This window comes from Pseudopipra pipra, chromosome W, assembly GCF_036250125.1.
Source record: "Pseudopipra pipra isolate bDixPip1 chromosome W, bDixPip1.hap1, whole genome shotgun sequence".
NCBI classification, from domain to species: domain Eukaryota; kingdom Metazoa; phylum Chordata; class Aves; order Passeriformes; family Pipridae; genus Pseudopipra; species Pseudopipra pipra.
Window position 1 is genome coordinate 28,880,736 of NC_087580.1, and position 27,478 is coordinate 28,908,213.

Consider the following 27,478-nt stretch of genomic DNA (forward strand, 5'->3'; position numbering starts at 1 on the left):
CCCAGGCCCCGAGCTGAGGACGGAGAGCCCGGAGGACAAATCCCCCCGTGAGACCCTGGTGGGAGAGGCCGTTTTGAAGGGCTCCCCGGCGCAGGAAGGCAGCGGGGAGGAAAAGGGCCGGAGATCCCCCCGCAGGAGGGGCTCCAAAGCCATCCCAGGGTGCTCTGAGGAGGAAAGAGCCAGCCTGTGCCAGGAAGGCGGCCGTAGCTTGAGGCAGAGCTCTGAGCTGGTGGTCCCTGATCAGCCTCCCAGCAGAGTAAAGACCCTCAGGTGCTTGGAATGTGGGAAGAGCTTCAAGAACAGCTCCCACCTGATCCGACACCAGCAGATCCACACTGGGGCACGTCCCTACACGTGTGGGGAATGTGGGAAGAGCTTCAACCAGAGCTCCCACCTGTTCAAACACCAGTGCGTCCACACTGGGGAATGGCCCTACAAATGTGGGGAATGTGGGAAGAGCTTCAGTGACAGCTTCAGCCTGATCCGACACCTGCACATCCACACTGGGGAACGGCCGTACACGTGTGAGGAATGTGGGAAGAGCTTCAGGGACAGCTGCAGCCTGATCCGACACCTGCACATCCACACTGGGGAACGGCCCTACACGTGTGGGGAATGTGGGAAGAGCTTCAGGGACAGCTGCAGCCTCCGCACCCACCAGCTCATCCACACTAGGGAACGGCCCTACCTCTGTCAGAAATGTGGGAAGAGCTTTAGGAAGAGCTCCAGCCTGATCCAACACCAGCACATCCACACCGGGGAAAGTCCCTACCTCTGTGAGGAATGTGGGAAGAGCTTTAGGAACAGCTCCAACCTCATCACCCACAAGCGCATCCACACTGGTGAACGGCCCTACAAGTGCTTGGAATGTGGGAAGAGGTTTCAGACCAGCTCAAGTCTCCTCAGACATGAGCGGACGCACAGGGATGAGAGGCCCTTCCGCTGCACCGACTGCGGGAAGGGCTTCAACCGGAACTCCCACCTCAGCACCCACCGGCGCATCCACACCGGGGAAAGGCCCTACAAGTGTGGGGAGTGTGGGAAGACCTTCCCCCACAGCTCTACCTTGACCAAACACCAACGGACCCACCGGTAAGAGAAGCCGTACCAGTGCCCCGACTGCGGGAAGAGCTTCGGCCGCTGCTTCCACCCCGAATGAAGCCCCTGATGGTGAGGCAACCCCTGGAGTCCAGTGACTGTCAGTCCATCCCTTTCGACCACAAAGGGCCAGTCCCCTTTCTCAGGGGCAGCTTCTTCCAACAGAACCTTTCTTGGAGGGGTGTGTGGAGATTCCTGCCCTGGCTGGGGACCCCCCCAAGGTCACTGCTGGAGGTTGAGAGCAGAGATCTCCCCAAGAGCATTGGTCTGGGGGAGTTCCATCCATCTCTAGTTAAGAATTATTGTTTTTTTGCCAGATTTAGTAGAATTGCTTCAACAATTGCTTTAGTGTAGAGCACTGTCCTATCTTATCCTGTACTCCTGGTAGTTTTAGTGTTTCTCTTGTGCAGTTAATACTTCTGATTAAGATCTTTTGTCTGATCATTTGTATCCCTAAATAAATTCCTTTCTATCAATAGATCTGATTTGCCATCATTAAAACCTGGGGGACAAAAGTGCTTCAGTCACACCTCTGTAATTCCTCTAAACTGAAACTGTTGGCATAATCCAAGTCTGAGACTGGATCCAGCAGCCTCCAGCACCCCACAGGAAGTTGGGAGCTCAGGGGGCCACCCCCCTTTGCCAACCCCCTTGTGCCCAAAGACCCCCATGGGACCCTCTACCCTACCAGACCCCCTTTTCCACCCTTCTCCCTGTTCCTCCCACTTTTCCATAGTCTCCTCAATCCCCACCCCTGCCTGGATTACTCTGGGGGTCCCAGCTCCCATTTTTCCCTCCTCTCACATCTTCCACATCATCCCCCAATCCCCATCTCCCTCCAACTCAGTTTGGGGTCCCAGCACCCCAAAAAAGGGGTTAGGTTGGGTCCTGGGTGGGCTCTGTGCGTGTTTGGGGGGTTCTCCGGGGCCTGTGGGGAGATTTAGGGAGGTCCCAGCACCTTTGGGGGTGAGCTGGGTGCCTTTTAAGGGACAGGTGCCCCACCAAGACCGTCCCAGAGCGGCTTGACACAGGGGGAACACAGGGGGGTCCCCATTCCCAATCCATCCTGGGGCTGGTTCTGCCCCCCCCAAACTCAGCTCCACCCCTTGGGATTCCCCCAAGCCCCTCCCCCACTGCCCCCCAATAACTGGGACTGGGGAGAACTGGGAAGCTTTACTGGGATCACTGGGAGCAGCTGGGCAGAGGCAGAGTGACAACAGGGGAGGGGGGGACACACGACCCCCCCAAAATCGTCACGGGGACAGGGGGGGTCCAGGCTGGGCCCAAGGCCCTGGGGAGGGGCTGCGGCCGCTGCCGGCTCAGGAGCTCTGTGGGGAGAGAAAAGGGGGTGACAGGGGCCACAGGGATCATACTGGGAGCACCTGACAGCATGGTGGAGGCATCTGGGATATACTGGGAGTGGCTGGGAGCGACTGGAACCATAGTAGGGATGACTGGGAGCAACTGGAACCACGCTGGGGGCAACTGGGATCATACTGGGAGCAGCTGGGCTCCTATTGGAGTCATACTGGGACCATACTGGGAGTGACTGCAATAATCCTGGGAGTATGTGAGAGGGACTGCAGCCATACTGGGGATGAGTGGGATCAAACTGGCTTCATACTGGAAGTGTCTGGAAGTCACTGGTATCATACTGGTGGCAATTGTGATTGTACTGAGATCATACTGGGATCAGACTAGGATCATACTGGGAGCAACTGGTTCTATGCTAGGGGCAACTGGGAGCTACTAGGATCCCACTGGGAGGAAGGGGGAGCAACTGGGACCATGCTGGGCACAACTGGGATCATACTGGGAGCAACTGGGCCCACATTGAAGGTGGCTGGGGTCATACTGGGAGTGACTGGGAGCATTCTGAGGGCAGTTGCGACCATGTTGGCACAACTGGGATATACTGGGAGCAAGTGGGATCACACTGGAATTGACTGGGATCATACTGGGAGGCACTAGGACCCCACTGGGGGTGACTGGGAGTGGCTGCGAGCAACTGGGATCATGCTGGAAGCTACTGGGAGCATTCAGGAGTGAATGGGACCACACTGGAGGCAACTGGGATATACTGGGAGAGACCAGGAGTGACTGGGATCATACTGGGACTGCCTGGGAGTGTACTGGGAGTGACTGGGAGCATGCTGAGGTCAGCTGGGATATACTGGGAGAGACTGGGAGTGACAGGGATCCTACTGGGAAGGACTGGAACTCTAGTGGGGTGACTGGGAGCAAGTGGGACCCTGCTGGGGGCAAATGGCTTTATCCTGGGAGTGCCAGGGAATGTCTGGGTTCATCCTGGGTGTGAGTGCCACCATACAGGGTGCCGCTGGGATCATACTGGAGTCATACTGGGAGGGACTGGGAGAGACTGGAACTACAGTGGGGTGACTGGGAGCAACTGGGCCCATGCAGGGGTAACTTGGGGGGTAACTTGGATCCTACTAGGAGAGACTGGGATCATTCTGGGAGTGACTGGAACCATAGTAGGGGTGAATGGGAGCAACTGAAACCACGCTGGGGGCAACTGGGATCATACTGGGAGCAGCTGGGCCCCTACTGAGGTTGTACTGGGGTCATACTGAGAGCAGCTGGGCCCCTAGTGGGGTCTTACTGGGAGTGACTGCAATAATCCTGGGAGTGTGTGAGAGGGACTGCAGCCATGCTGGGGATGAGTGGGATCAAACTGGCTTCATACTGGAAGTGTCTGGAAGTTACTGGGATCATACTGGGGGTGACTGGACTCATACTGGGATCATACTGGGAGCAACTGGGACCATGCAAAAGGCAAATGGCATCCTCCAGGGAGTGACTGGAAGTGACTGGGGCCACACTGGACTCAGACTGGGAGTCCCTGAGAGTGAAAGGAACCATCCTGGGGGTGGCTGGGAGCAACTGGGACCACCTTGGGGGCAACAGGATCCTATTGGGAGTGACTGGCAGTGACTGGGATCATAGTGGGAGTGACCAGCACCATACTGGAATCATAGTGGGAGTGACTGTAAGGGACCAGGATCAAACTGGGAGTGACTGGAACTACACAGGGGGGATTTGGGAGCCAGTGGGACCATGCTGGAAGGCAACTGGGAACATCCTTGGAGCAACTGGGATCCTGCTGGAAGCAACTGGAAGTAACTGGGAGTGACAGGGTGCATGCTGGGGGCAACTGGCATAAACTGGGAGTGAGTGGGAGTGACCAGGATCATCCTGATGGAAACTGGAACCATCCTGGGGCAAGTGGAAGTAACTGGGTGCAGTGGGTTTCTGTGGTTGGGTTTTGGCAGCGGGGGGGCTACAGGGCTGGCTTCTGTTAGAAGCTGCCAGAAGCTTCCCCTGTCCCGTGGAGCCAATGCCAGTGGCTCCAGGACAGAATTCCTGCTGCTGGCCAAGGCCGGGCCAGTCAGGAGTGACAGTAACACCTCTGGGATAACATATTTAGGAACAGAAAGTTGTGGTACAGAAAGAGTTCCAGCCAGGAAAGAGCAAAATGAGAACATGGGAACAGCAATGCAGACCCCAAGGGCAGGGCAGGAGGAGGGGCAGGAGGTGCTCCAGGCACCGGAGCGGAGGCCCTGCAGCCCGTGGGGCAGAGCAGGGTGGGGCAGCTGTGCCCCTGCAGCCCCTGGGGGAGCATCGGGGTGCAGAGACCCCCCCTGCAGCCCATAGGGGAACATCGGGGTGCAGAGACCCCCCTGCAGCCCCTGGGGGAGCATCGGAGTGCAGAGACCCCCCCTGCAGCCCATAGGGGAACATCGGGGTGCAGAGACCCCCCTGCAGCCCCTGGGGGAGCATCGGAGTGCAGAGACCCCCCTGCAGCCCCTGGGGGACCATCGGGGTGCAGAGACCCCCCTGCAGCCCATGGAGGCTCCCATGCTGCAGCAGGTGGATGCAGGAAGGAGGCTGTGACCCCGTGGCAGGCCCAGGATGGAGCAGGGTCCTGGTAGGGACCTGCAGCCCATGGAGAGGGAAGCCCAGGCTGGAGCAGGCTTTTCCTGGGCAGGACTCATGGCCCCTGTGGGGGACCCACACCAGTACAGCTCATCCATGAAGGACTGACCCCATGGAGGAGTGACCCACGGGACAGCAGGTTGGGAAGAGCTGCTGCCCGAGGGATGGACCAGAGAGGTCCATCAAGGACTGTCTCCCGTGGGAGGGACCAGAGAGGTCCATCAAGGACTGTCTCCCGTGGGAGGGACCCCATGGGAGCAGGGAAAGGACTCCAACTCCTCTCCCTGAGCAGTGGCAGAAACAACTGACAGTGACCCCCATTCCCGTCCCCCTGCACCGCTGAGGGGGAGGAGGGAGAACATGAAAAGAGGGGTGGGGGGAAGGTGTTTTTAAGACTTTTATTTCTCACTCTTTGGCTCTTATCCTGTTAGTAATAAATTTAAGTACTATTCCCACTTGGAGTCTGTTTTGCCCATGAAGGTGATCAGTCACTGACCTCTCCCAGCTCTTATCTCTGCTCAGGAATTCTTTACTGTTTTTTTTTGTATCTCTCCTCTGCCCAGTTGCAGAGGGAGAGTGAGAGAACGGCTTTAGTGGGTACCTGGTATCTGGCCAGGGCCAACTCACTACAAGAATATAAAAAGAAGTAAATTTTTTTGTCTTGTTCTGATGCGGTTAAGGAGCTGGAAATCCAAGACTGGTGCAGGGAGGTCCAAAGCATGGCTTTGTGTCTGGATGAGGGAGACATCACATTTAGAGGAGACAGACTCTGCAGTTGCTTTCCTAGACTTTGTCCCAGCTTAATGGTGTTTTTCCACCCACAGCAGCGTTGCTGGGAGATGTTGCAGTGGCACATCCACCCTTCTCTGCCAGGGCAGCATCTTGGCCCTTCCCACCCCACCATGGATTTTCCATTCCTGTGGCAGGGACTTGTCCCCACCTGATATCCGAATGGGAAATGCAACTCCTGTGGGTGGCTTCCATGGTTCCACCACAGGCTGGCACAGATTCTGATCCAGCTTTGAGAAATTGTGTGGTCTATGTGTTCTGGATAAAGCTGTCCCAACTTTGCACATTGTGATCCGAGGGAGTTTCGGTGGCCAGTTTGTGTATCAAAAGCACTCAGTAGTAAAATGTACCAAGTTGCACCTGTGCACAAATCCGCATGAGCTCAATGCCCTGAGTACCCACACAGGCTTTTCTGTCTCGAATCCTGCTGATTCCGTGCCTGGGACTGGATTTATTTCAGCAGCTAAATGGTTCACTGGAGGACTAATTGAGTCTGAGAGCTCCAGTCCTTTGCAACAGATTATTGACGTGCTGGTAGGAGCGGCTCCCTTCCTTCCCTTCCCCCTTCATTATAAAAACACGAACTGTAGAGAAACCAAATACCACACGGCCCCTGCGCCGAGCCCGTCAGTGCTCCCGGCTCGGTGGTCAGCACAGAAAGTCCCTTTATATTTGGGAAGCGGAGGGAGAAAATTCTGGAAGCGCGAGAACGCGGCGATAGCTGGGATGAACTGGGAGCCCTTAGGAAAGGATTGGGAGGTACTGGGATAAACTGGGAGCCCCGAGGAAGGAACCGGGGCCCTTCCGCCATTTGCGTAGCGCTGAGGGCAGGGCGCTTACGCCACTTGCGTAGCCTTACGCAGTTTACGTAACTCCCCTCTTTTGCCGTTACCGGCGGCCCCTTACGCCGTTTGCGTAGGGCTGTGGGCACTGGCAGATCCCCTTACGCCGTTTGCGTAGGGCTGTGGGCAGCGGCGTTAGGAGCGGACTGGGGCGGACTGGGATGGACTGGGAGCCCTTAGGAAGGGACTGGGAGCCCTTTGGAGAGGACTGGGATGAACCGGGAAAGGTCTGCGAGCCCTTAGGAAGCCACCGGGGTCCTTCCGCCATTTGCGTAGCGCTAAAGGCAGGACCCTTGCACCATTTGCGTAGCCTTACGCAACTTACGTAACTCCCTCCATTATCATTACCAGTACCCCCCTTACGCCGTTTGCGTAGCGCCGCGGGCATTGCCAGCCCCTTACGCAATTTGCGTAGCGCCGCTCCTTTGCCGCCAGCGTCGCCGCCTTACGCCGTTTGCGTATCCCTGCGCCGTTTGCGCAGCGCGGCGGGGGCGGGCCCGTATCCCTGCGTGCCGATATTTATTTATCAGTGTCCAGGCGCTCGACCCCTCAGCCCCTCACACACCCACGGGCCCCACGGCAGCGCGGGGGAGGATCCCGGGGGTGTCCAAAAGCTCCTCCAAAAGTCAGTTTATGGCTTTGCAGAGGGCTCTCGGGAGTCACCGAGGGGCTGAATGAAAAGAGAGAAAAATTAAATCTTTAGGGGGGGGGAAAAATATAACAATTGCATTTCTGTTTTCCTGAGGAGCCGTGGGTGTTTTTAGGCAGCTGCCTGCAGAGGCCGTTGCCGTTTTGTGAGGCGGCATTAATGCAAGAGGAGACTTGTGCTGCTCATGGAAATTCGGATTTTAAGGTTTTTCTCCTTGGTTTGAAGCTTCGTCATTCTTCCTTCACCCTCTTTCAGAGCAAAGGCTTTAATTTTTAAACTTAAGGGGAAAAAGTAATAACAACAAGTGAGGAAAACTAGGGGGAAAAGGGAAAAGTTCTTCTGAAAGGATTACAATGTGCAAGCAAAATCAGTTCTCTCTCCAGGAGAGAAAAAAATATTAGAGGTGTAAATTGGCTCCAAAAATGCCCCCAACGGCATGGGGAGGATAATCAGGATGACAAGTCTCTGGGAGCTGTGAGAGAGAGAATTAATGCTGGCATTTGGAAAGACAAGTGATAGTGCTGCATTTGATCTGGGTTTCATGTCATTATTTTCTGGTTTCAGAGTAAGAAAAAGCTGCTCATTTACTTTTCATGTAGCTGTATTTTTTTTCCTGACTTCTTGAGGAGACAGAGCTGATGAAATCGTGCTGGAAGAGGCCTGAAGCTTTTGATCTGATGTTCAGCTTCAACAAATTTCACTTGTGGAGTTTCTGCACTTTGGGGGAGGCTGCAGGTTATAGAAATGAATTAGTGCATCTGCTAAAGGAAGAGGAGTATTAGTCATGTTTAAAACCAAGACTAACTCAGATTCCTCCACATTGGCTGCAGCTGAATTTTGCAAGGTTTCTGATCTCCTGGCTCTGGCTGTGAAGGTGTTTCCTTTTCAAGCCTGTCACCTGCAAAGATTTGTCTGGGACAGTGATTTCTTCATCACAGAAAAGCAATGTAGAGAAACCTCTTTGCCACCCCAAGATCATTATTTTCTTGATTGCCCTCTTGTACTCTGCTGAGGTTCCATTACACCTGCAGGTCAAATGTAACCTGAATGCAGCACTGATCACAGAGAGCAATAAATATAGTACAGAGCTTTAGTGTGAACTTCATGCACATCCTTGGTTTGTTTGTGTAAGACTGTGTATTATACAGATAATATAAAGCATAAAATAGTTTTCATATATAAAAATTACTTTTCCAGCACATACTAATGTGCCTTTCATAACCTCCTAATTAGGTTATGTTTTCTCCTAAACTTAATTCCACTTTATGACCAACATTGAGTAGACTTCAACTTCATTTTTGGTTCCAATTTTCATTCTGTTCAGTGTGTGTGTATATATATGTATACACAAGAAGATAATCCTTTATTCAGCATACGGGCCTATGTACCAAGCCCAAAGCCCTCTACTCAGTGCTGATGGGCAAACGCTTCTAACAGATAAAACCTCCATTCTGAATCGATGGTCTGAACACTTTCAGACTCTTTTCAGCACCAACTGTGTAGTCCAAGACTCAGCAATTCAGTCCATCACACAACAACCAGTGAAATATGAATTGGATACTGCCCCCACTTTAGGAGAAACCCTTAAGGCCATACAGCAGGTGAAAATCGACAAGGCAGCTGGGGTTGATGGAATTCCACCCAAAGTCTGGAAATGTGGGGGCCTTGCAGTCCATGCTAAATTTCATGAGTTTGTGGTGCGCTGTTGGGAACCAGGCGAACTACCATCAGGCCTTCGAGACGCAGTCATCATCACTTTGTATAAAAAGAAAGGTACTAAATCAGACTGCTCATATTACCCTGGTATTACTCTGCTCTCCATTGCTGGCAAAATCCTGGCAAGAATACTCTTGAACATACTAATACCCGAGAGCAGAAGGAATGCTACCTGAAAGTCAGTGTGGTTTCAGAGCCAACAGGAGCACCACAGACATGGTGTTTTTTCTCAGACAACTGCAAGAGAAGTGTAGGGAACAGAACAAAGGTCTCTATGTCTTTGTCGACCTCACCAAGGCTTTCGATACTGTGAGCAGAAAAGGTCTGTGGCAGATTTTGGAACATTTAGGTTGTCCCCCCAAGTTCCTTAAAATGATCATCTCACTCCATGAGGATCAGCACGGCCAAGTCAGATGTGGTGATGAACTTTCTGAGCCTTTTCTAATAACCAGTGGTGTGAAACAAGGCTGCGTTCTTGCACCAACCGTATTCACAATCTTTTTCAGCAGGATGCTCCAAAGGGCCACGGCAGACCTCGATGATCAGGACGGTATCTACATTCGATATCGTACTGATGGAAGCCTTTTCAACCTAAGGCAACTGAAGGCCCACACCAAGACCTTAAACCATCTTGTCCGGGAGCTGCTTTATGCTGATGACGCCGCCCTTGTTGCCCACACAGAAGCAGCTCTGCAGTGTTTAACATCCTGCTTTGCAGACGCTGCTGAGTTCTTTGGGCTGGAAGTCAGCTTAAAGAAGACAGAGGTTCTCCATCAACCTGCACCTCAGGAAGTCTTCCTTCATCCCCATATCACCATTGGCCAATCAGTGCTCAAATCAGTTCAGCAGTTTAATTACCTGGGTAGCCTCATCTCTTCGGATGGTGAGATTGACCGAGAGAGAGACAACAGGTTAGCAAAGGCATAGAGAGCTTTTGGAAAGCTTCATAAAAGAGTTTGGCGTTATAAACACTTGAAGAAAAGTACAAAGATCAGTGTTTACAGAACCATAGTGGTGTCTACTCTATTATACGGATCTGAATCATGGGTCATCTACCACCACCACCTGCGTCTCCTAGAACGCTTCCATCAACGCTGCCTTTGCACAATCCTAAACATCCACTGGTCAGATTATGTGACCAATACATCTGTTCTTGAACAAGCAGCAGTCACAAGTATTGAGGCCATGTTGATGAGAACACAGCTGTGCTGGGCAGGGCACGTCTCCAGGATGAAGGACCAACCACCGCCTTCCTAAGGTCTTGCTCTATGGTGAACTTGCCACCGGCTGTTGCAAGAGAGGAGCCCCGAAGAAAAGATACAAGGACTCCCTGAAACAACATCTCAACCTTGGCCATATTGATCACCATCACTGGTCTACTCTGGCCTCCAATCGTGAGGCCTGGAGACACACCATCTATAACGCTGCTGATGCTTTCGAGAAAGCACGCCGGATCACCCTTGAGGAGAAAAGACAAGGCAGAAAGAATCGTGCCTTGCAGAATATACCACCTAAGGAGTCTTTCTGCTGTACCTTTTGCAACCGGACATGCCTATCTTGTATTGGCCTTTTTAGCCACCAACGTGCTTGCAACAAACTTGGGTAGAGCCCTCCCCAAATCTTCGTTCACGAAGCTCAGCCATGACAACTAAAATAAGAAGGATTACTTACAGGGATGGTAAAGGTATGGTCAGTCACATGAATCACAACATCAGGTGCGGCCAAGAAGGGATCTGAGTGACAGGGACACACCATGGCTGAGTCATTAAGCCAGTCAGGAAGAGTTAGCAGATACAGTGAATTCCCCCTAGAACAGTGTCATCCTGATGGGACATCCGGGCAGGGCTTGCTCTGCTCAGCATTCCCTGCCTCCTCTTGGGATTCTTGAGGGAAAGCCTCTGGCGAGTCCTGGCCCAAGGAGACCTGCCACCACCCCAAGTCCTGGCAAGGCTGAAACAGAAGGCCAGGCCCAAAAGAGTTAACTAAGAAATTTGGGCCTGCAAACAAGTTACCAACATCCAAAATGATCTGTGCTCATTCTGTTCTACTTATTGGACCAAAGCTTCAGAGAATAGTACAAGAACATGTAATAGGCCTAGAAGCAATAAATTAGAAATATAACAGGATCAGGTAGACATTTGAATAGGAGAAATAGGCTGGGAGCCAGGGCTTTTTCCAAGCTTCAGTGAGCGGGTCAAGAACAATGGGAAGGAAGAAGGGTCAAGCTGAGGAAGATGAGTTGAAGCCCCTTCCCCTATGGAGGAAGATGGGAACTACCCTCCGAAATGGGGAGCCAAGAGAAGCACCGCCCCAAGCCCCACCTGAGCTCCACCTATACTCCGCCTATTATTAATATGCATTGATAGATGTTGTAATCACTTGAATATGCATTTAATCATATCTGAAAATTGTATAAAAGTGTTGATTTTCTGAGGAGCCGGCGAGCAAGTTTGTCCAGCGCGAGCTGGCTTGCTCCCAACGTTGAATAAACAAATACCTTGCTGCTTAAAGATAAAAAAGTCTCTGAGCAGTTTTTCAGACCGATTTTTTGGATTCAGGGCTGCTGCCTGTCTCCTGCCCCAAAGAGCTGTGCCCCCGGGGGACTTCTCTACCAGAGGGCAGCCAAAGCCAAGGGGCACTGAGGTCTGCCCTCTTGCAGGTGGCTGTTGGGAGCGGCAGCTGGAGCAATTAGTGGCAAGACTTGTCATCTGTCAGAAGCCGTTGCTCCTTCCTGGCCTGATTTTTGGGTGGAAGTGATTAGCAGCAGCACAAAGCCACCATCAGCTGCTGAGTTTCAGAGGACAATTAGATTGGACAGAGAGACTCAAGCTTCCTTGTGTTCTTTTTGCTTGTTTTCTTGCCTTCTGGAAAAAAAATCAGCCCAGTTTTGCATGTTCAACACTCCGGTTTCTGTGTGCTCAGCTGTGGCCAGCAGCTGATGTCCAGTCCATTGGGGAAGTGCAGGGGACAGGGAGAAGTCTGGCATGAGAAGCTGTTCTGTGTCTCCCATGAAGGTGCCACCCGCCTGAAGGAGCAGCCAAGAGAAGTGCTGGAAGCAGAGACATTCTGCCAGTTTCTGCTCTCAGGTGGACACAGGGCCCACTTGTTGCCAGGGCTCCCGGAGATTGGATCCGGGAACAAGGCAGGGCCGTGCACTGGTAGGGAATGGGCTCCAGCAGGACCAAAGGAGGAACGTCCAGCAGCAAAGTGTGAGCTGGTGAACTGGGCCATCTTTTCAGCAGACATCACGGTGCTTACTTCCCTCCATCCCTGAAGCTCCAACACACGAGGCCCTGCTTTGCTTCAGCTTCTGCTGCTTCTTCCTTTGTTGCCCTCAAGTGTTGGACGTAGAGTTTAGAAGCCCATGCCCGTGTTTTGAAGGTGCCTGTGTGGAGGAGAGGTTCAGCAGCTGCAGCCCGAGGCTGGTGTCCCAGCAGAGTCTCTAAGGACACCTGAGTGTGGAAGGTGTGTCCAGCCTCAAGCAGGGCCACTGAAGTCAGTCAGGATGTCAGGCTGCAGCTGAAGCTGCCAAGGGTTGCTGTGAGGCTGGGGAGTCACTGGAAAGCTGTGGTGGCCACTTGCCCTGAAGCCTTTTGCCAAAGTGGGTGCAACTGTGCCCACAGTCTGCCCACTTTTGGTGTCCTGGCGGGTGTGGGTGCCTGGGTGAGGAGGCCCAGGCATTGTGGGCGCTGCTGCTCCTGGGCAGCCTCTGGTGCTGTTGTCTGTGGGGCGGAGCCGCTTGGGCAGCAGCGAGTGCGCAGCCCTGCCCGAGGAGCCCAGCGCCCTGCCCGTGGTGGCAGCAGCTCTGTGGGCCCAGAGCTCTGGCTCAGGGGCGTGTCAGCCACAGCCCTGTGGCCTGGGCAGCCACGGGGGCCCGGGCTGGCCACCAGCCCTGCCTGTGCCACTGCCCCTGGCCGGCAGCACCCGGCGGACGTGCCCTGGCAGGGCCCCCTTGCCCTCCTTGTCCCCAGCCAGGCCAGCCTGGCCCCCTTGGGGGTGTGCCCACCCTGCTGCTGAGGCCCGGCCTCCAGGGCTTCTGCCACAGGGCTGGGAGATGCCTCAGGAAAGCACGAGAGCAGCCGGCTGGCAGAGAAGGAGGTGGCTGCCTGGGGGCTGCTTATGACCTCTGCCCCCCCCAAAGTCCTGGGGGCCTTTCCCTCCACCCTGCCCCTCGGGGCCTGCACCCAGTCTGTCCCCTCGCAGCCTTCTGCCACCCACCCCCTCACAGATTCCCCTCAAGGCTTCCCTCTCCCTTGTCCCATCAGGGCCTCCACAGCACCTCACCCCTTCCTGGCCTCCCAGCGCCCCCTCCCCTGCGGGTCTCCCCCAGCCCCGCCAACCTGCCCGGCAGCGGCGCAGCCCTGAAGGAGCTCCAGAGGAGCTGCTCCAGAGGCACTTGGGAGCCCGGAGCAATCCAGCCAGTAACACACAGGCAGGACACCGACGCTGCTTCCTGGCTGGGGAGGGCTTGTGGCCATCTCCAAGGACAAGGTGCTCAGGGTTCCCCACACCTCCAGCCTCTGCCCCTCCACTCTGCTGCAAGCGTTGAGGCTCCAGAAGAGTCATCAAAGGCCAAGGGGCTTCTGCCCACTTTTGCTGGCACACTACACAGCGGGGCAAGTGTTGCTGAGCACAAGGAGCCCTTTTCCCCTCTTCTCCAAGGCCCTGTGCACCCTGGGCACCAAAAAAAAACTCCTGGGCCTCTGTGCATGATAACATGTTGGTCATGTTCCCATGCTGGGCTCAAAGGAGGTGCTTGCAGGGAAGAGGCATCTTCCCCAGCGGCTCAGGTGGCCCCAGGAGATGGAGCTTCCTGCATCAGTTCTCCACAGAGCTGCAGCAGCACAGGCAGACACTGCCCTGCAGAAAAGGCCGGGTCTTCCACGCCCTGCACAGCCAGTCTTGGAGCTGCTGGAATCTGCAGTAGGGAGCCATCTGTACAGCTCTCAGCACGTAGCAGTGTTGAATTGCCAGGCCTGCCATGGCGAGTCTGATGTCTTCTGTCACGCCTCTACGGGCTGGAAGAGGCAGCAACGGAGACTACCAGAATCGGAAGAATGAAGTTCTCCGTACAGCTCTGATGATGTGGAGCGTTTCCTGGGCCAGGTTTGAGACGGCAGGGCTGTCATCAGTCATGTCTTGAAGGGCTGGAGGAGAAAGGAAGAGAGCCAAGGTGAGAGGCCAGGGGTGTGGGGACGTGAGGAGCCCCTCCTGCCAGGGCCATCCCAGCCAGCTCTTGCCATGGCCAGGAGGGAGCAGGGCCCAAGGGGATCAGCTGGAAGGTGCCCTCGCTCACCTTGGCAGATGAGCTGCAGCTCTGGCTGCTCCTGCTTCATGGACCTGGCGGCGATCCCTGGGAACACAGAGCCTGTCAGGCCCCAGAGGCACAGGTCCCCCACAGCGGCGCTGCCAGCCCGGCCACACGGCCTCCTGCCCTGGCAGGGCTGAGCCCGGGGCCTTCCCGCATGGGGACGCCCCAGGGCTGGGCTGGCACAGGGCGGCAGCAGGCGCTCGGGGCCACTCGGGGCTCCACATGCCCTGGGCCGCATCCTGCTGCCGCTGCAGCAGCCGGGGCTGGGGCCGAGCTGCAGCGGGGTGGGGAGGGACCCCGGCCTTGTGGCTCACCCAGAAACTTGATGGCCAGCTTTCGCAGGGGCTCCTCTGGGCTCTCCAGGAACGGCAGGGCCTGGCGCACGTACTGGCCCACTCGGCTCCTGTCCTTTTCCAGCTGCAAAGAGCGCCAGGGCATGGAGGGAAGGCTGGGCTCAGGCTCTGCCCCTTGGTCGGGCACTCCCAGCCCCCAGCACGGGGCTCCCCTGCCCACAGAGCCCTGAGGCCTGGCCAGCAGCTGCTGGGGCCGGGCTTTGGGGGGAGCAGAGGGCTGGGTGCTCCCGGGGAGCCAGGGGCTGGGGCTTTGGGGCCGTCCTTACCAGGCACTCGGGAAACCTCCACGGCTGCTCCATGGTCACCAAGTTCTCAAGATCCCTCCACTTCAGGAACCTGGCTGCACCAAACAGTGCTCTCCGAGAGGCCTGCACAGCAACAGAGAGCAGGCCATGGCACCACAGCCCAGGGCACAGCACCCGCATCCCTGCACCAAGGCCAGGAGGAGGCTGCAGGCGACCATGGGCCAGGGCAGGAGGCACAGCAGCCTCCTGCCATGGGGACACCAGAGCCCATGAGTCCTCACCTCTGCCACACGCTTGTTCTCATTGTGCCAGTTGAAGTAGAATGGCACCAGACTCAGGTACACGTGTGGCTTTAGGCTCCTGCTCCTCTCTGTCGCCTCCATCAGCTCCCGGAAGAGGAGCATGGAGAGCTGCTGCAGCTGGCTGTGCTCCTGGTGCAAAGGAAGAGGAAAAGACCTCAGCACTGGCTTCTCCAGGCCCACCGGGGCACAGGTCTGAAAAGACACTGGGCCCCAAGTTTCCTGGCAGTACTCAGTGCCCACGATGAGGGGCACAGAGCCTTACGTTGTCAAAGAGTGGCTGCAGCACCTCAAGCAACTTCAGGGCAGTAGGGGTGGATATTTTGATGATTTTCAAGCCCAGCACATTGATGAACGCAGAGAGAGTCATCTGAACTGCGTCTGTGTCTGCATCCTGCAGTAGCTCCAGGAGGCTTTCATTCAGGCTCCAGATGCTCTTAGCCTGTGTGGAACACAATGCTGTGGTGCAGCCCCACGCTGCTGCCGCGGGGCCCAGAGGCCAAAGGTGCCTCCCAAAGGAGTCGGGCAGCTGAACGGGGAGGAGGAGAGCTGGGAGCAGCTGCCACAGCTACCAAAGGCCAGCCAAGACCAAGCTACTGCCTTGCACAGCCTCACGCTGCCGGCCCAGCTTCAGCCCCTGCCCCCTGCTCACCATTGAGGGAGCCTTGCTGAGCACCACCAGGCCTCGGAGTGCCAGGCGACGCCTCTCCGGGCACTGACTGCGCAGGTGCCTGGAAATAATCTGCAGGACGCTGGGCCCAAATTGTCTGGGGTTCAGGCAGTGCAGGACCTGAAAGGCAGGGAGCAGTGACGGGGTACCCGGCTGGCAGGAGCCCGGACCCGCCCGGGGCTGGGCCCAGGCAGCAGCACAGGGTGCAGGCACCGTCCCGGGCGGCTGCGGCTGTGAGAGGGCAGAGAGGGGGAGGCAGCTGGGCCAGGCAGCGCTCGCCATCAGGCTCACCTCCACCAGGAACGCCAGGGCAGGCAGTTCCCAAAGGGGCTCTCCCCTGCTGAGCCGCGGGAGCAGGCTGACGGCGATGCGGCGACCGAAGGAGCAGGAGACACGGCACAGCTCCCTGCAAGGGGGAATAAAGGTGCCAGAGACCCTGAGCCAGGTGGGCAAAGCTCTCCTGGGACTGACTCACACAGGCCTGGTCTTTGACCACCAGCCCAGGAGAGGACGTGGGCACTTTGGGAGGTGGCTCCTCCTGTGCAGCCGCCTCTCTCCACCTTTTCCACTTTGCTCAGCCATCCCTGGCTGCCAAGGCCCTCTGGCCCAGCAGCACGGGCACTGTGAGGGGTGGCCTGTGCACAGGGCAGAAATGACCTGTGGGGGTGTGGGGCAGTGGGGAGAAAGGGCTCTCACCTGGCCAGCAGACCCACTGCATAGTGGTGGCTGTCAGCCTTGAGGAGCATGTCCCAGCCACACTTGCGACCGATCGCCATCAACATGTCCTCATCCAGCAGCTGGCGCAGCAGGGCTTTAACAGTCTGCACTGCAAACCTGTGTGCAGAGCACAGCCCAGGTCAGGCACAGGGCCCTGGCCTCAGCCCCGAGGGCGTGGCAGGGAGAGGGGACTGGGATGGAGCACCTGTTGGGGTTGGGGGGAAGGCTGCGCTGCTCCCGGCATCGCCTCCAGAAGGTCTCGACCTCCTCTGACATCTCCTCTGTGCTGATGAAAACTTGGAAGAGCAGAGTCAGAAGGAGGCGCGGGAAATTGTCCTTCAATGCACTTGGGCACCAGGAGTGGGACAGCTGGAGGATCTCCCAGAGTGCCACAGTTGCCTGCCAAAGACAAAGCACCCAGAGACAGCTCTCAGGGCCCAGATGTCCATGTGGCAGGGCCCAAGCGTGGCAGGGACAGGCCAGAGGAGACACAGGGGGATCCCCCAGCCTGGTGTCCCTGAACCTGCCCCTAAGGCAGGCTTGCAGCCCAGTGCCTGGGGCAGGGAGAAGCAGTGGTGAGGGAGGATGGAAAGGCGTCCCAGAGGCAACCTGGGAGCGAGCAGAGGCCAGCTCAAGAAACTCACAGCCAGGGCAAAGACATCCCTCTCATCCCCATCAGAGGTGCGTCTCCTGTGCGCTGGCCAGTATTCCAGCACACGGAAGAGGATCTGCAGCACCGGCTCCTTAGTCCATCTGGAGGAGATGAGCGTCTTCCACATGGTGCGAGCAGCTCTGTGGAGTCACAACTCTGGCTCAGGGGGGTCTGGGACACAGCTCTGTGACCTGGGCAACTGCGGGGCCCAGGTGACAGAGCCACGGTGCCTTGTGGGGCAGGGAGGCAGGCTGGCCTCAGGATTGGAGGCTGACATGCCAAAGCTGGCAAAGAGAGGAGCTGAAGTGTCCTGGAAGTCTCCATGTCTCTGGCACACCATTTGGGACAGGCTGTCCAGGGGGATGGGGTCTAAAGGCAGGTGAGCCTTCAAGGCAGGTGAGCCCCATACCTGTCACAGGCTGGGGCAGAGCGCAGCAGGGTCACTGCAACATCCGTGGGGTGTGCCTCGGTCAGCAGGACCAGAGTCTTGTCCAGCCTGTGCTCAGCAGACACATTGGACGTGAGCCACTGGTGGATGCACCTGACTATGGCCGGCACCTGGAGGGGACATGGGGGACAGTTGGAGAGCTGCCAGAGCCAGTAACTTGCCCAGCTTCCCCCAAGAAGTGCTCCCCTTGCCACCACACTCTGCTGGTCTCAAAGGCTGAGGGGGCCCAGAGCAGCCGATGTGAGGGGCCACAGCATCCCTGGGGGACTGGAGCCCTGGCCACAGGCTGCTTACTTGCTTTGCTCTGAAGACACCGTTCTCCACAAGCAAATCCAGCAGGGCAGCGCTGGTCTGGGCATTGAAGAGGTCCGAGTTTGCCGTGTCCCCAGTGGCCATGAAAGTGGCCTCTTCATGCCAAATGCACCAGATAAATCTGCAAACCAGCTACAGGAGAAAGGCAAGGAAGAGAGAGGGATGTCCCCTGGAGGGCTGCGACAGCGGTGCTGGGCTGAGCAGTGAGAGCAGGCCCAGCCCAGGTGGGGATGGCTGCAGGTACCTGTGCTGCCCTGCGGAAGCGGCCACGGGCACGGAGCTGCTCTTCTGTCCGCTCCTGGCCTGCATCTGGCAAAGAGCGAGCGTGCTCAGAGCTGAGGGTGTGCGGGAGAGGCCGGAGAACACAGCCCAGGCCTGGGCTCCAGGAGCAGGCAGGGCCAGCCCCGGGATGCCCAGTGGATGGAGCACGGCTGCCGGGAGATCAGCCCCGGCCCCTCTGCCCCCCTCCCTTTCCCTGGGCATGTCCAGAGGGGATGGGACAGGATGAGGCCAAGGGGGCTGCAGCCACCAGCCCTGTGGCCCAGCTCCAGCACTCACCCTCCTGCGGGGGCTGCACCTGCTGCACCTCTTCAGGCTGCTGTGCTGGAGCAGCCCTAGGGCTTTCCTCCTTCTCCTCCTCCTTCACCCAGGCCAGCTTGGGCACCGTGGGGGGTCTCTGCTGCATGTCTCCGTCTGGTGTTATGGCTACCTGCAGCAGAGATGCCATGGAAAAGCTTTGGCTCCCCAAGTCCTGCAGTCGTGCCTTGAAGGCAGCTGCAAGAGAGAAGCCTGGGAAATACGTCCCCTCATCTCGTCCCACTGTCTGGCCTCAAGGGCACCTGCCCCAGGGACTGGAGATGCCTTGAGCAGCCCCAGGTCCCCAGGTCCCACAGTCTGGCCTGGAGGATGCACAGGGGAGAGGTGGAGAGCTGCCAGAGTGAGCAACTTGCCCAGCTTCCCCTGAGAAATGCTTCCCTTCCCAGCACACTGTGCCAGCCTCAAAGGCTGAGGGGGCCCAGCGCACCCAGCTTGGGGGGCCACAGGCTGCTTACTTCAGCAGAGACAGCTCTCTCCTCAAGAAACTCCAGGCTGGGGGTATCGGCCAGGCGCTGAACAGGCGCGGCGTCAGTGCTCGCCACGCCCTCCATCGTTGTGGCGTTGGCCTCCTCCGTGAGACCAGGCAGCACAGAGTCACAGTGTGACACATCATCAGTGGACGTGGTGTCCCAGTGGGTTGTGTGATCACTGGTTGCGGTGTCACACTTTGCTGGGGCAGCAGTCGACGCGGTGCTGACATCAGGATTTGTCAGCTGGGTCGGGATGGTGTCAGGCTGGGCCTGGACATCAGCTGGTGTGATCCTGGCCTTTCTACGCCGACTGCCCATGAATTTCATAAATGTCTGCAGGAGAAAGAAGGGCAGGGAAGAGAGGGATGTCCCCTGGAGGGCCGCGACAGCGGTGCTGGGCTGAGCAGTGAGAGCAGGCCCAGCCCAGGCGGGGATGGCTGCAGGTACCTGTGCTGCCCTGCGGAAGCGGCCACGGGCACGGAGCTGCTCTTCTGTCCGCTCCTGGCCTGCATCTGGCAAAGAGCGAGCGTGCTCAGAGCTGAGGGTGTGCGGGAGAGGCCGGAGAACACAGCCCAGGCTAGGCTCCAGGAGCAGGCAGGGCCAGCCCCGGGATGCCCAGTGGATGGAGCACGGCTGCCAGGAGTTCAGCCCCTCTGCCCCCCTCCCTTTCCCTGGGCATGTCCAGAGGGGATGGGACAGGATGAGGCCAAGGGGACTGCAGCCACCAGCCCTGTGGCCCAGTTCCAGCACTCACCCTCCTGCGGGGGCTGCACCTGCTGCACCTCTTCAGGCTGCTGTGCTGGAGCAGCCCCAGGGCTTTCCTCCTCCTTCTTCCTCCGGAACAGCCTGAGCAGGCTGAAGCGTCTCCCTGCCATGCCACAGTCTGGTGTCCAGGGCACCTGCAAGAGAGAAAGAGAACCTCGGAGAAACTCCGGGCCTTAAATCCTGCAGAATGGCCTTGAGGCCACCTGCCGCAGGGATTGGAGACACCTCAGAGAAGCTCCGGGTCTCCAAGTCCTGCAAAAGGGTCTCAAGGGCACCTGCCACAGGGCTTAGAGACACCTCGGAGAAACTCCGGGTCTCCAAATCCTGTGGAAATGCCTCGAGGTCACCTGGAAACGAGAAAATCCTCCAAAACGCTCCGGGTCAGCAAGGCACGAGTTGGCTGCGCGGGGGCTCCGCACAGCACCGCTCTGTCCCGTCCTGTCCCGTCGCCTGCTCCAAGGAGCACTGTTGACACTGTGGCCGTGTCACCAGCAGCACCTCTGTCACCGCGGGTCATAAAGGGCCCTTGGACACCCTGCCCCCTTCCATCCCACCGGTCGTGCCCAGCGTGTCACAAAGGGCCCTGGGACACAGTGCCACGTGGCCTGGGGCCTCCCCCAGCCCCGCCAACCTGCCCCACCTTGGAGGGAATCCGCTCTCTGAAGTATCTAATCTGGCTGGACCTGAACTGTAGGAACGGCTCAAGAAATGAGCAAACACTCCCCTCCTGTGCCTGCTCACGGCAGCACAAGGAGCCCCCTCGGCCGCCGACTCAGTCGCAGCAGGAAGGGCACGGGGCCTTCCACACAAGCTGGCACGGCCTCCTTGGGAGAAGTGCTGGCTGGTGGCCATCCTAAACAGGGGGGCTGACACCGAGAAGGAAGGTGTGGGCAAGGGCACCAATGCTGCTGGCAGCCCTTTGGCCAGGGCTGCACCCAAATCAGCAGTTGTGGCAAGTCCTGGCCCAAGGAGACCTGCCAGTGCCCCGAGTCCTGGCAAGGCTGCTGCTCGTCTCCGGCCCCAAAGAGCTGTGCCCCCATGTATTATTTCGTTTGAATACATGCCCGGAATAAAGACAAGTGCAACAGACATTCCAGCAGTACAAAAAATCTTTTATTGCAGTGAGAATAAAAACTAGCAAAGAGAATCAAAAGCTAAAAAAGAATACAAAAAAACTGCTTTATCAGTTGGCATTCATACAATACTATGAACAGCTTTTGTTATAGTTAACTAGTAAAAAGGGAATTAAAGGAACATTTAAAGGATATTAAAACAATACTACGAGTGGCTTTTAATACAATATTAACTGGTAAAAAGGGAATTAAAAGGATATAAAAAAGGATATAAAACAGTGGCTTTCTCAATTACTTCCTATCAATAAACTGTGCTTACCCACACAGACAGGCCAGGGCTGCCAGGATCTGCAGCAGCTGGTCGGTGCCCGTGCTTAGCGGGCGTCCCGGCAGAACAACACAGTCTCCATGGCAGGATGAGGATCGCTCACCCCAGCAGTCCTGACACCCCATTTTATCAGCTCTACATTACACCACGTAGGGCCAGTACCCAGTATAAGGTGATGCCTGAGTGGCAGCCAAACCCTGCCTGTTCATCACCTGATAGCAACAGTCTGTGTGTGCCCTGCTGTAGGGCAAGGGGCCAGCGACCCCTGCCCACAGAATCTTCCTCCCATCATCATCTTTCTCACCCCTATGTATGACCTCTACCACTGTGTTTCAAGGGTAGATGTATCTATCTTGCAATACGTAGCAAAACCAAGGAAGAACTCATCTCTGATAACAGGGGATATCAAGCTGACTTGCTAAAAAGCACAATGGACCTTACAATTCGCTTGTGCCATGAAGTTACATTGTACCATACTCTGGCTGGTTTCACATCCTAATATGATTCCTTTCTCACGCCTCTATGCTCCATTGATCATCAAATTCAAAAGTACCCCCCTTACAGAGGAGTAGCCTGAGAGTTCTGGAAGGGGGGTGTCAGAGCTGGTGGAGCTTTTCTTCCTGTCAGAAAACAGCCTAAGAAAGAACTAGTGCCACCAAGGGCAGCTGGGGTGACCTAGACTGGTGACAAGAAGCAAGAACTTTCCCTCTGAGGTCAGTGTTATGGTGCAATATGTCACAAAGAAGGAGTCTGGATGAGCCCCAGGCTTTGTGTGTGCAGGAAGAGCCAGGGAGGACGCAGAGATGTCAGTGCAGGAAGGTGCCAGCCAGGTGGGGCAGCCGGGGGGATGACGACAGCCTGCAGGGAAAGGGGCAGGGCATGGACACCGTAGGACAGCCTGGGCTGGAGAGGAGACAGGGAGGGGGAGAAGCTGAAAGGCCCTGCCAGAGCCACCTTCTGCAGGCCTTTGGCCAGGGCTGCTGTCTGTGCCCCTGATGCCAGGAGGAGACGAGTGGCCCTTGCAGCCCTGGGGCCTCATGGCCTCCTTGTCCCTGCTCAGCAGCCTGGCAGGTGCCACCCCATGGTCCTGCCCTTGGCATTGCACATCCCACATCCCAGTGCCCCAGGAAGAGCCCTGAGGAATGAGGCAGGGACAGCATCTGCCTTCCCAGGGGCTGGGGGTCAGGCCTTGGCCCTTTGGATTAAGGAAACACATCCAGGTTTCCTCAGCATCAGAGCCACCTTTGCCTTGCTTGTCCATCCTTGTCATCACTGTCTGCACTTTTCTGCTCTAACTGGAACCTGGGGACACGTTCTCAGTTGTGTCCCTCAGTGAGACTCATTAGCACTGCAAGAAACTTCAGTGTTTCCATCTCACTTTGACTTCTTGAGAAGTTGTTTGAATTTACTCTCAGGGACTGAGTCTCATTGTAAACAACTTCAAAGTCCCCTGAGGGTCATGAAATGCCTGGGGCTGTTGCTGTGCTGCTGAGCTGGGCCAGGCTCCTGGCACACAGGGAGCTCCTGGCAAGCAAGAAGAGCTTCAAAGAGACAGCTCTGCTGGTGAGCAGCTCCTCTGCACAGCCCAGCAGGGCTGAGGGCACTGCCTGCAGCACCAAGGGCAGGGGAGTGAGACAGAGAGAAGTTAAAGGCTGTCAGATGTAGAATGATGCTGAGACCTCACTGGGGGAGAACTTTTAACAGATCTTGGCACAGGAAGCCTGTTCATGCAGGGCAATGGGACTGCAGCTTTTGGAGGCATCTGGGAAAGCTGGCACTTCCCCTCAACTACAGATTCTGCAAGTGCAACTCTGAAAGTATCTGGAGTGCAGAGGAGGAGGACATGCTCAGAGCTTCAGCTCCCTCTCAGAATATTTCCAAGATGAAGATCTTTATGAGGTTAAAGAAATTTCCTGATATTGTGTTTCCAGTTTCCTACTCTGGAGGAATGGGAGGAATAAATCATTAAGAAAGTATTAATTTTGACAAGTCCCTGTGAGTGCTCAGTAGGTCTATCTGAGCTTCCTAATGTGCTTTCAGCCACTGCTCTGCCTGTGGGCAGCACCAGCATCACCTCTACTAGACCCATCAGGACTAGTCTGAGATGTCCTTTTTGCACCTGCAAATGGAATATGACCCCTACTAGTGCAGCCTGTGCTGGTGGGGAAGGAGCTGAGTCTGCTTAAATCAAATGCCATCATAAGGACACTTGGCTGTCTCCCTGAGGTTCCCTTCCAAGCTGTGAATTTCCCTCCAGGTTGGAAACCTGTCCCTAAACATCTCCTTGTTATGTGAAACCCCTGTACAGAAGCACAGTGATGCTAAAACAGTGAAATGCTGTTGAGTAGGGACCCAGCACTGGAGCTGAAGGAAGATCTCCTAGGAAATCAAAAGGCTGTCTGTGTGTGACATGGGGAGTATCTGTAGAATACAGCTTTGACTTTGTTTAGCTAAGTCCACGCTAACTGGCCTCTTACTGTCTTCTTCTCCTGTGTTGGAAACAAACACCCAGAGGCAGCAAATGCCCAACAGCAGCTCCATGCCCCAGTTCCTCCTCCTGGCATTCGCAGACAGGCGGGAGCTGCAGCTCCTGCACTTCTGGCTCTTCCTGGCCATCTCCCTGGCTGCCCTCCTGGCCAACGGCCTCATCCTCAGCGCCGTAGCCTGTGACCACCACCTGCACACCCCCATGGGCTTCTTCCTGCTCAACCTCTCCCTCACAGACCTGGGCTGCATCTGCACCACTGTCCCCAAAGCCATGCACAATTCCCTCCATAACACCACAACCATCTCCTACATGGGATGTACCGCACAGGCCTTTTTCTTTTATTTCTTCATGTCAGCAGAGTTTTCCCTCCTCACCATCATGTGCTACGACCGCTACGTTGCCATCTGCAAACCCCTGCACTACGGGACCCTCCTGGGCAGCAGAGCTTGTGCCCACATGGCAGCAGCTGCCTGGGCCACTGGCTTTCTCTATTCTCTGCTGCACACAGCCAGTACATTTTCCCTGCCCCTGTGCCAGGGCAATGCCCTGGGCCAGTTCTTCTGTGAAATACCACACATCCTCAAGCTCTCCTGCTCACACTCAGGCTACCGCAGGGAACTTGGGCTCATTGGGGTTAGTGCCTGTTTAATATTTGGTTGTTTTGTTTTCATTGTTTTCTCCTATGTGCAGATCTTCAGGGCTGTGCTGAGGATCCCCTCTCAGCAGGGACGGCACAAAGTCTTTTCCATGTGCCTCCCTCACCTGGCCGTGCTCTCCCTGTTTATCAGCACTGGCGTGTTTTCAAACATCAAGACCCCCTCCATCTCCTCCCCATCCCTGGATCTGGCTCTGTCAGTTCTGTACTCAGTGGTTCCTCCAGCACTGAACCCCTTCATCTACAGCCTGAGGAACCAGGAGCTAAAGGATGCCCTGAGGAAAATGATGACTGGATGCTTTTCAGGAGCAATAAAGTGCCTGTTTTCTTGTGCATAGCATTCAGAATGGGACTCCTTAATGGCCCAGCCTTCCTGCTCAGGTTTTTCCTGGAGGTCATCGGGTTCATCTGGCAATAATTTTCTGTGCAATTAAATATTATTATGCATCTGCCTTTGAATTTGACCCAGAGATGTATAAATGGTGAATTGTGCTGGCTGAGTATTTAAACAAAATAAAGGACCCTGCAGTGCCTTCTTTCTCCAAGACCCTTCTTCTTAGATGTTCCTAAAGGACAGCACACTGCAGGACATGGGTGTATTTGCAAACTGGGAAGGGGACAAGAATCCCAGCCCAGCAGCACTGCCAGGGAGCAGCGGGGCTTGGTCTTTGCAGAGCTGCTCTCTTGCCTCTTCCACACTGTCCTCCTGAGCCCCTTTCTTGCTGTAAGGCCTGAGTGCTCTCTGAGCACAGTCCTGTGGGCTGGAAGCTTTTAGAGCACAGGCAGGGACAGGCCCTGGGAACTTGTGAAGCAGAGCTGGGCTCCCTTCCAGCATCTCCAGGATGCTGTGGCATCTTCTGAGGCCACTGCATGGACTGGGTCACTTCTTCTGTCACCTTGCTCCAGGGCTGCAACTCTCCTGCAGTGACACCATGACATTCCTGCTCTCTGCTTTCCAGGTTCCATTTTCAGATCCAATCTTCCCCTCCTGTTCACAGGGACATCCTGGGAGTGCTTCAGAGCTGCCATCCTGGGGCAGCTCCTGCCCAGCGTGGGCAGGCACAAGGTCTCTCCAGCTGCTCCTCTCACCTCCCCAGTGCCACTGTTTTCTGCAGCCTCCTCCTCCTTGCCCAGCACAGCCCTCCTGGCACAGTTGGACACAGCCCTTGTTCTACCCCCTCCTCAGGCACCTGCCCAACCCCCTCAGCTCCAGCCTGATGGCCAGAAACCTTCAGGGATGGGAGGCACCAGGCAAAATGATGAGCAAACCTTTCAGCTGCACTCAAATCCAATTGGAGGGGTTGGTCTCTAGGAAGAAATCCCCTCTCATTCTCCAGAACCACCAGGACAACCTGTGTTGTGTCCTGGGCACTCCTCTGGAAGTGTGGGATATGGAAAAGTTTTTGGTGTCAGGGATATTGAGAAGGCTGGGCAGTGTCACTGGGAGACCTCTCCCAAACACTTGGAAAGGCCAGAGCCATCCCAGAGCTTCCTGGGGCCTTGGCAAAGGCAGACATGGAACCAGTCTGCAAACAGGGCAGCAAGGAGGGTTGGCAGAGTTCCAGACTGGTCAGGCTCAGCAGGGAAGGGGATAGGGCAAGTCCTGCTGCAGCCATTGCCAGGCTTGGGAAGGACAAGGCAGGGATTGCAGAACCCCTGTGGGAGGGAATAGAGGATGTGGTGTGCCCAGACTTTATCAAGCCCCCTAGCATGGTCTCCTGTGGTCTCCTTATGGCCAGAGTGGTGGAAGCTGGACTGAAGACGTGGAAGATGGTGGGAAGTTGGCTGAATGAAGAGTGTCAAATAAAATCCATGGTACAAAGTCCTCTTGGCAGCAACTTCCTGGTGAAATCCCTCAGTGACCAGCCCTTGAACACCACTATAGAACATCTTTCTTATCTCTCTGTACAATGGGACAAAATGTATTTTCAAGTCCTTTGTGGATGATGCCAAATTTCAGGGAGCCCTTGAGCAACCTGTCCTGGTTTAAAGACACATATTGGGGTGGGAACTCCAATAAAATGAATTCACTCCTCTTTTATTCCCCACCAGTACAAGGAGACAAAATATAAGGAGGTAGAGGTGAAAACAATAAGAGTTGACTGACAAGAAATACAGCAGCAAAAACAGCAATACCAACAGAACTATTCAAAGCAACAGCAGAGAGAGAAATTGCCTCCTCTCTACCCATCTGCCCCAACTCCCTTTTGTAAAGAGATACAAACAGGGATCAACATGTGCCTCTCTTTGCCCTTTTCCTCCTGAATGAACAAAGTAAAAAAAAACAAAACCAGGGGAGACAGGGGGCAAAGCAAAATGTGGGAAACTCTCTGGTCTGAGATCAGTTGTGCTGCCCAAGAACACGCTGACTCCAGAGGTGTCCAAGCGGGGCAGAGCCGGCGACTCCGGTCCGTGCGGCGGCGGGGGGGAGGCAGCGGCTCTGCTTGATTCCATGGAGTTCTGGGCAGGCACAGTGGGCCCTTGGTTCCACGGGGTTCTGAGATGTCTCAGAGTTCCTTTTGTTCCAAAGAGTCATGGAATGGGCCCTTGTCACAATGGTCCCTTGGTTCCATGAGATTCCACAGTGTCCCTGCATTCCTTTGGTTCCATGAGGCCCTGCAGTGTCACGGTGCCACTTGATTCCGTGACATTACAAAGAATCAGAATGGCCCCTTGATTTAAGGCCAACTGCACATGGGGCTGCCTTAGGGGGAGTGTGGGCACCCAGACAAGGGAGTTGTCACCCCCCTGGACTCAGCCCTGGGGTCACCACATCTGGACTGGTCTGTCTGTCTGTGAGGTTCCCCATTCTGGAGGAATGAGGAAGAACTGGAGAGGGTCTAGAGGAGATCTGACAGGATGGAGCTTTTGTCCATATTGGAAATAGAATGAAATCTCCACAAAGAGTAGCATGGAAGGTTGGGACTGAAGGTGAGGAAAATGAAATACCACTCAATTGTGACCCTTGTGCTGCAAGAGGTCACCCAGAGGGAGTCAGGATCAGCCCATGGCTTTGTGTTCCAGGGAACAGCCAGAGCTGGTGC

At 55.8% G+C, this 27,478-nt stretch overlaps 3 protein-coding genes across 3 annotated transcripts; 2 read left to right on the forward strand and 1 right to left on the reverse strand.

Annotated features, from left to right (window-relative positions):
• Window positions 1-226: 226 nt before the first annotated feature.
• On the forward strand, window positions 227-1,574 carry LOC135404954 (zinc finger protein 502-like; the record flags this gene model as incomplete). The annotated part of the gene is made up of 1 exon (XM_064639679.1): window positions 227-1,574. A coding segment is annotated over one exon (870 nt), but the record flags the coding sequence as incomplete, so codon positions are not given.
• Window positions 1,575-15,827: 14,253 nt separating this feature from the next.
• Window positions 15,828-19,271, reverse strand: LOC135404955 (uncharacterized). The gene is made up of 9 exons (XM_064639680.1): window positions 19,111-19,271; window positions 18,617-18,767; window positions 18,309-18,367; window positions 18,041-18,190; window positions 17,708-17,946; window positions 17,291-17,438; window positions 16,852-17,045; window positions 16,626-16,763; window positions 15,828-16,335 (listed from the first exon to the last, which is right to left on the reverse strand). Exons 1-9 carry the CDS (start codon window positions 19,204-19,206, stop codon window positions 15,828-15,830), a joined length of 1,683 nt encoding a protein of 560 aa, XP_064495750.1. The 5' UTR covers window positions 19,207-19,271.
• A 4,778-nt stretch (window positions 19,272-24,049) lies between these two features.
• LOC135404956 (olfactory receptor 14J1-like) lies at window positions 24,050-26,227 on the forward strand. The gene is made up of 2 exons (XM_064639681.1): window positions 24,050-24,649; window positions 26,174-26,227. Exons 1-2 carry the CDS (start codon window positions 24,050-24,052, stop codon window positions 26,225-26,227), a joined length of 654 nt encoding a protein of 217 aa, XP_064495751.1.
• The last annotated feature ends 1,251 nt before the right edge of the window (window positions 26,228-27,478 follow it).

Coding starts and splice junctions, on each gene's coding strand:
- LOC135404955 (XM_064639680.1), bottom strand. CDS start 19,206: ATGGAGGGCGTGGCGAGCACTGACGCCGCGCCTGTTCAGCGCCTGGCC. Junction 18,768..19,110: donor AGAGAGCTGTCTCTGCTGAA/GTAAGCAGCCTG, acceptor TCTCTGCTGCAG/GTAGCCATAACACCAGACGG. Junction 17,046..17,290: donor GGGATGTCTTTGCCCTGGCT/GTGAGTTTCTTG, acceptor TGTCTTTGGCAG/GCAACTGTGGCACTCTGGGA.
- LOC135404956 (XM_064639681.1), top strand. CDS start 24,050: ATGCACAATTCCCTCCATAACACCACAACCATCTCCTACATGGGATGT. Junction 24,650..26,173: donor TGTCAGTTCTGTACTCAGTG/GTTCCTCCAGCA, acceptor CCTTATGGCCAG/AGTGGTGGAAGCTGGACTGA.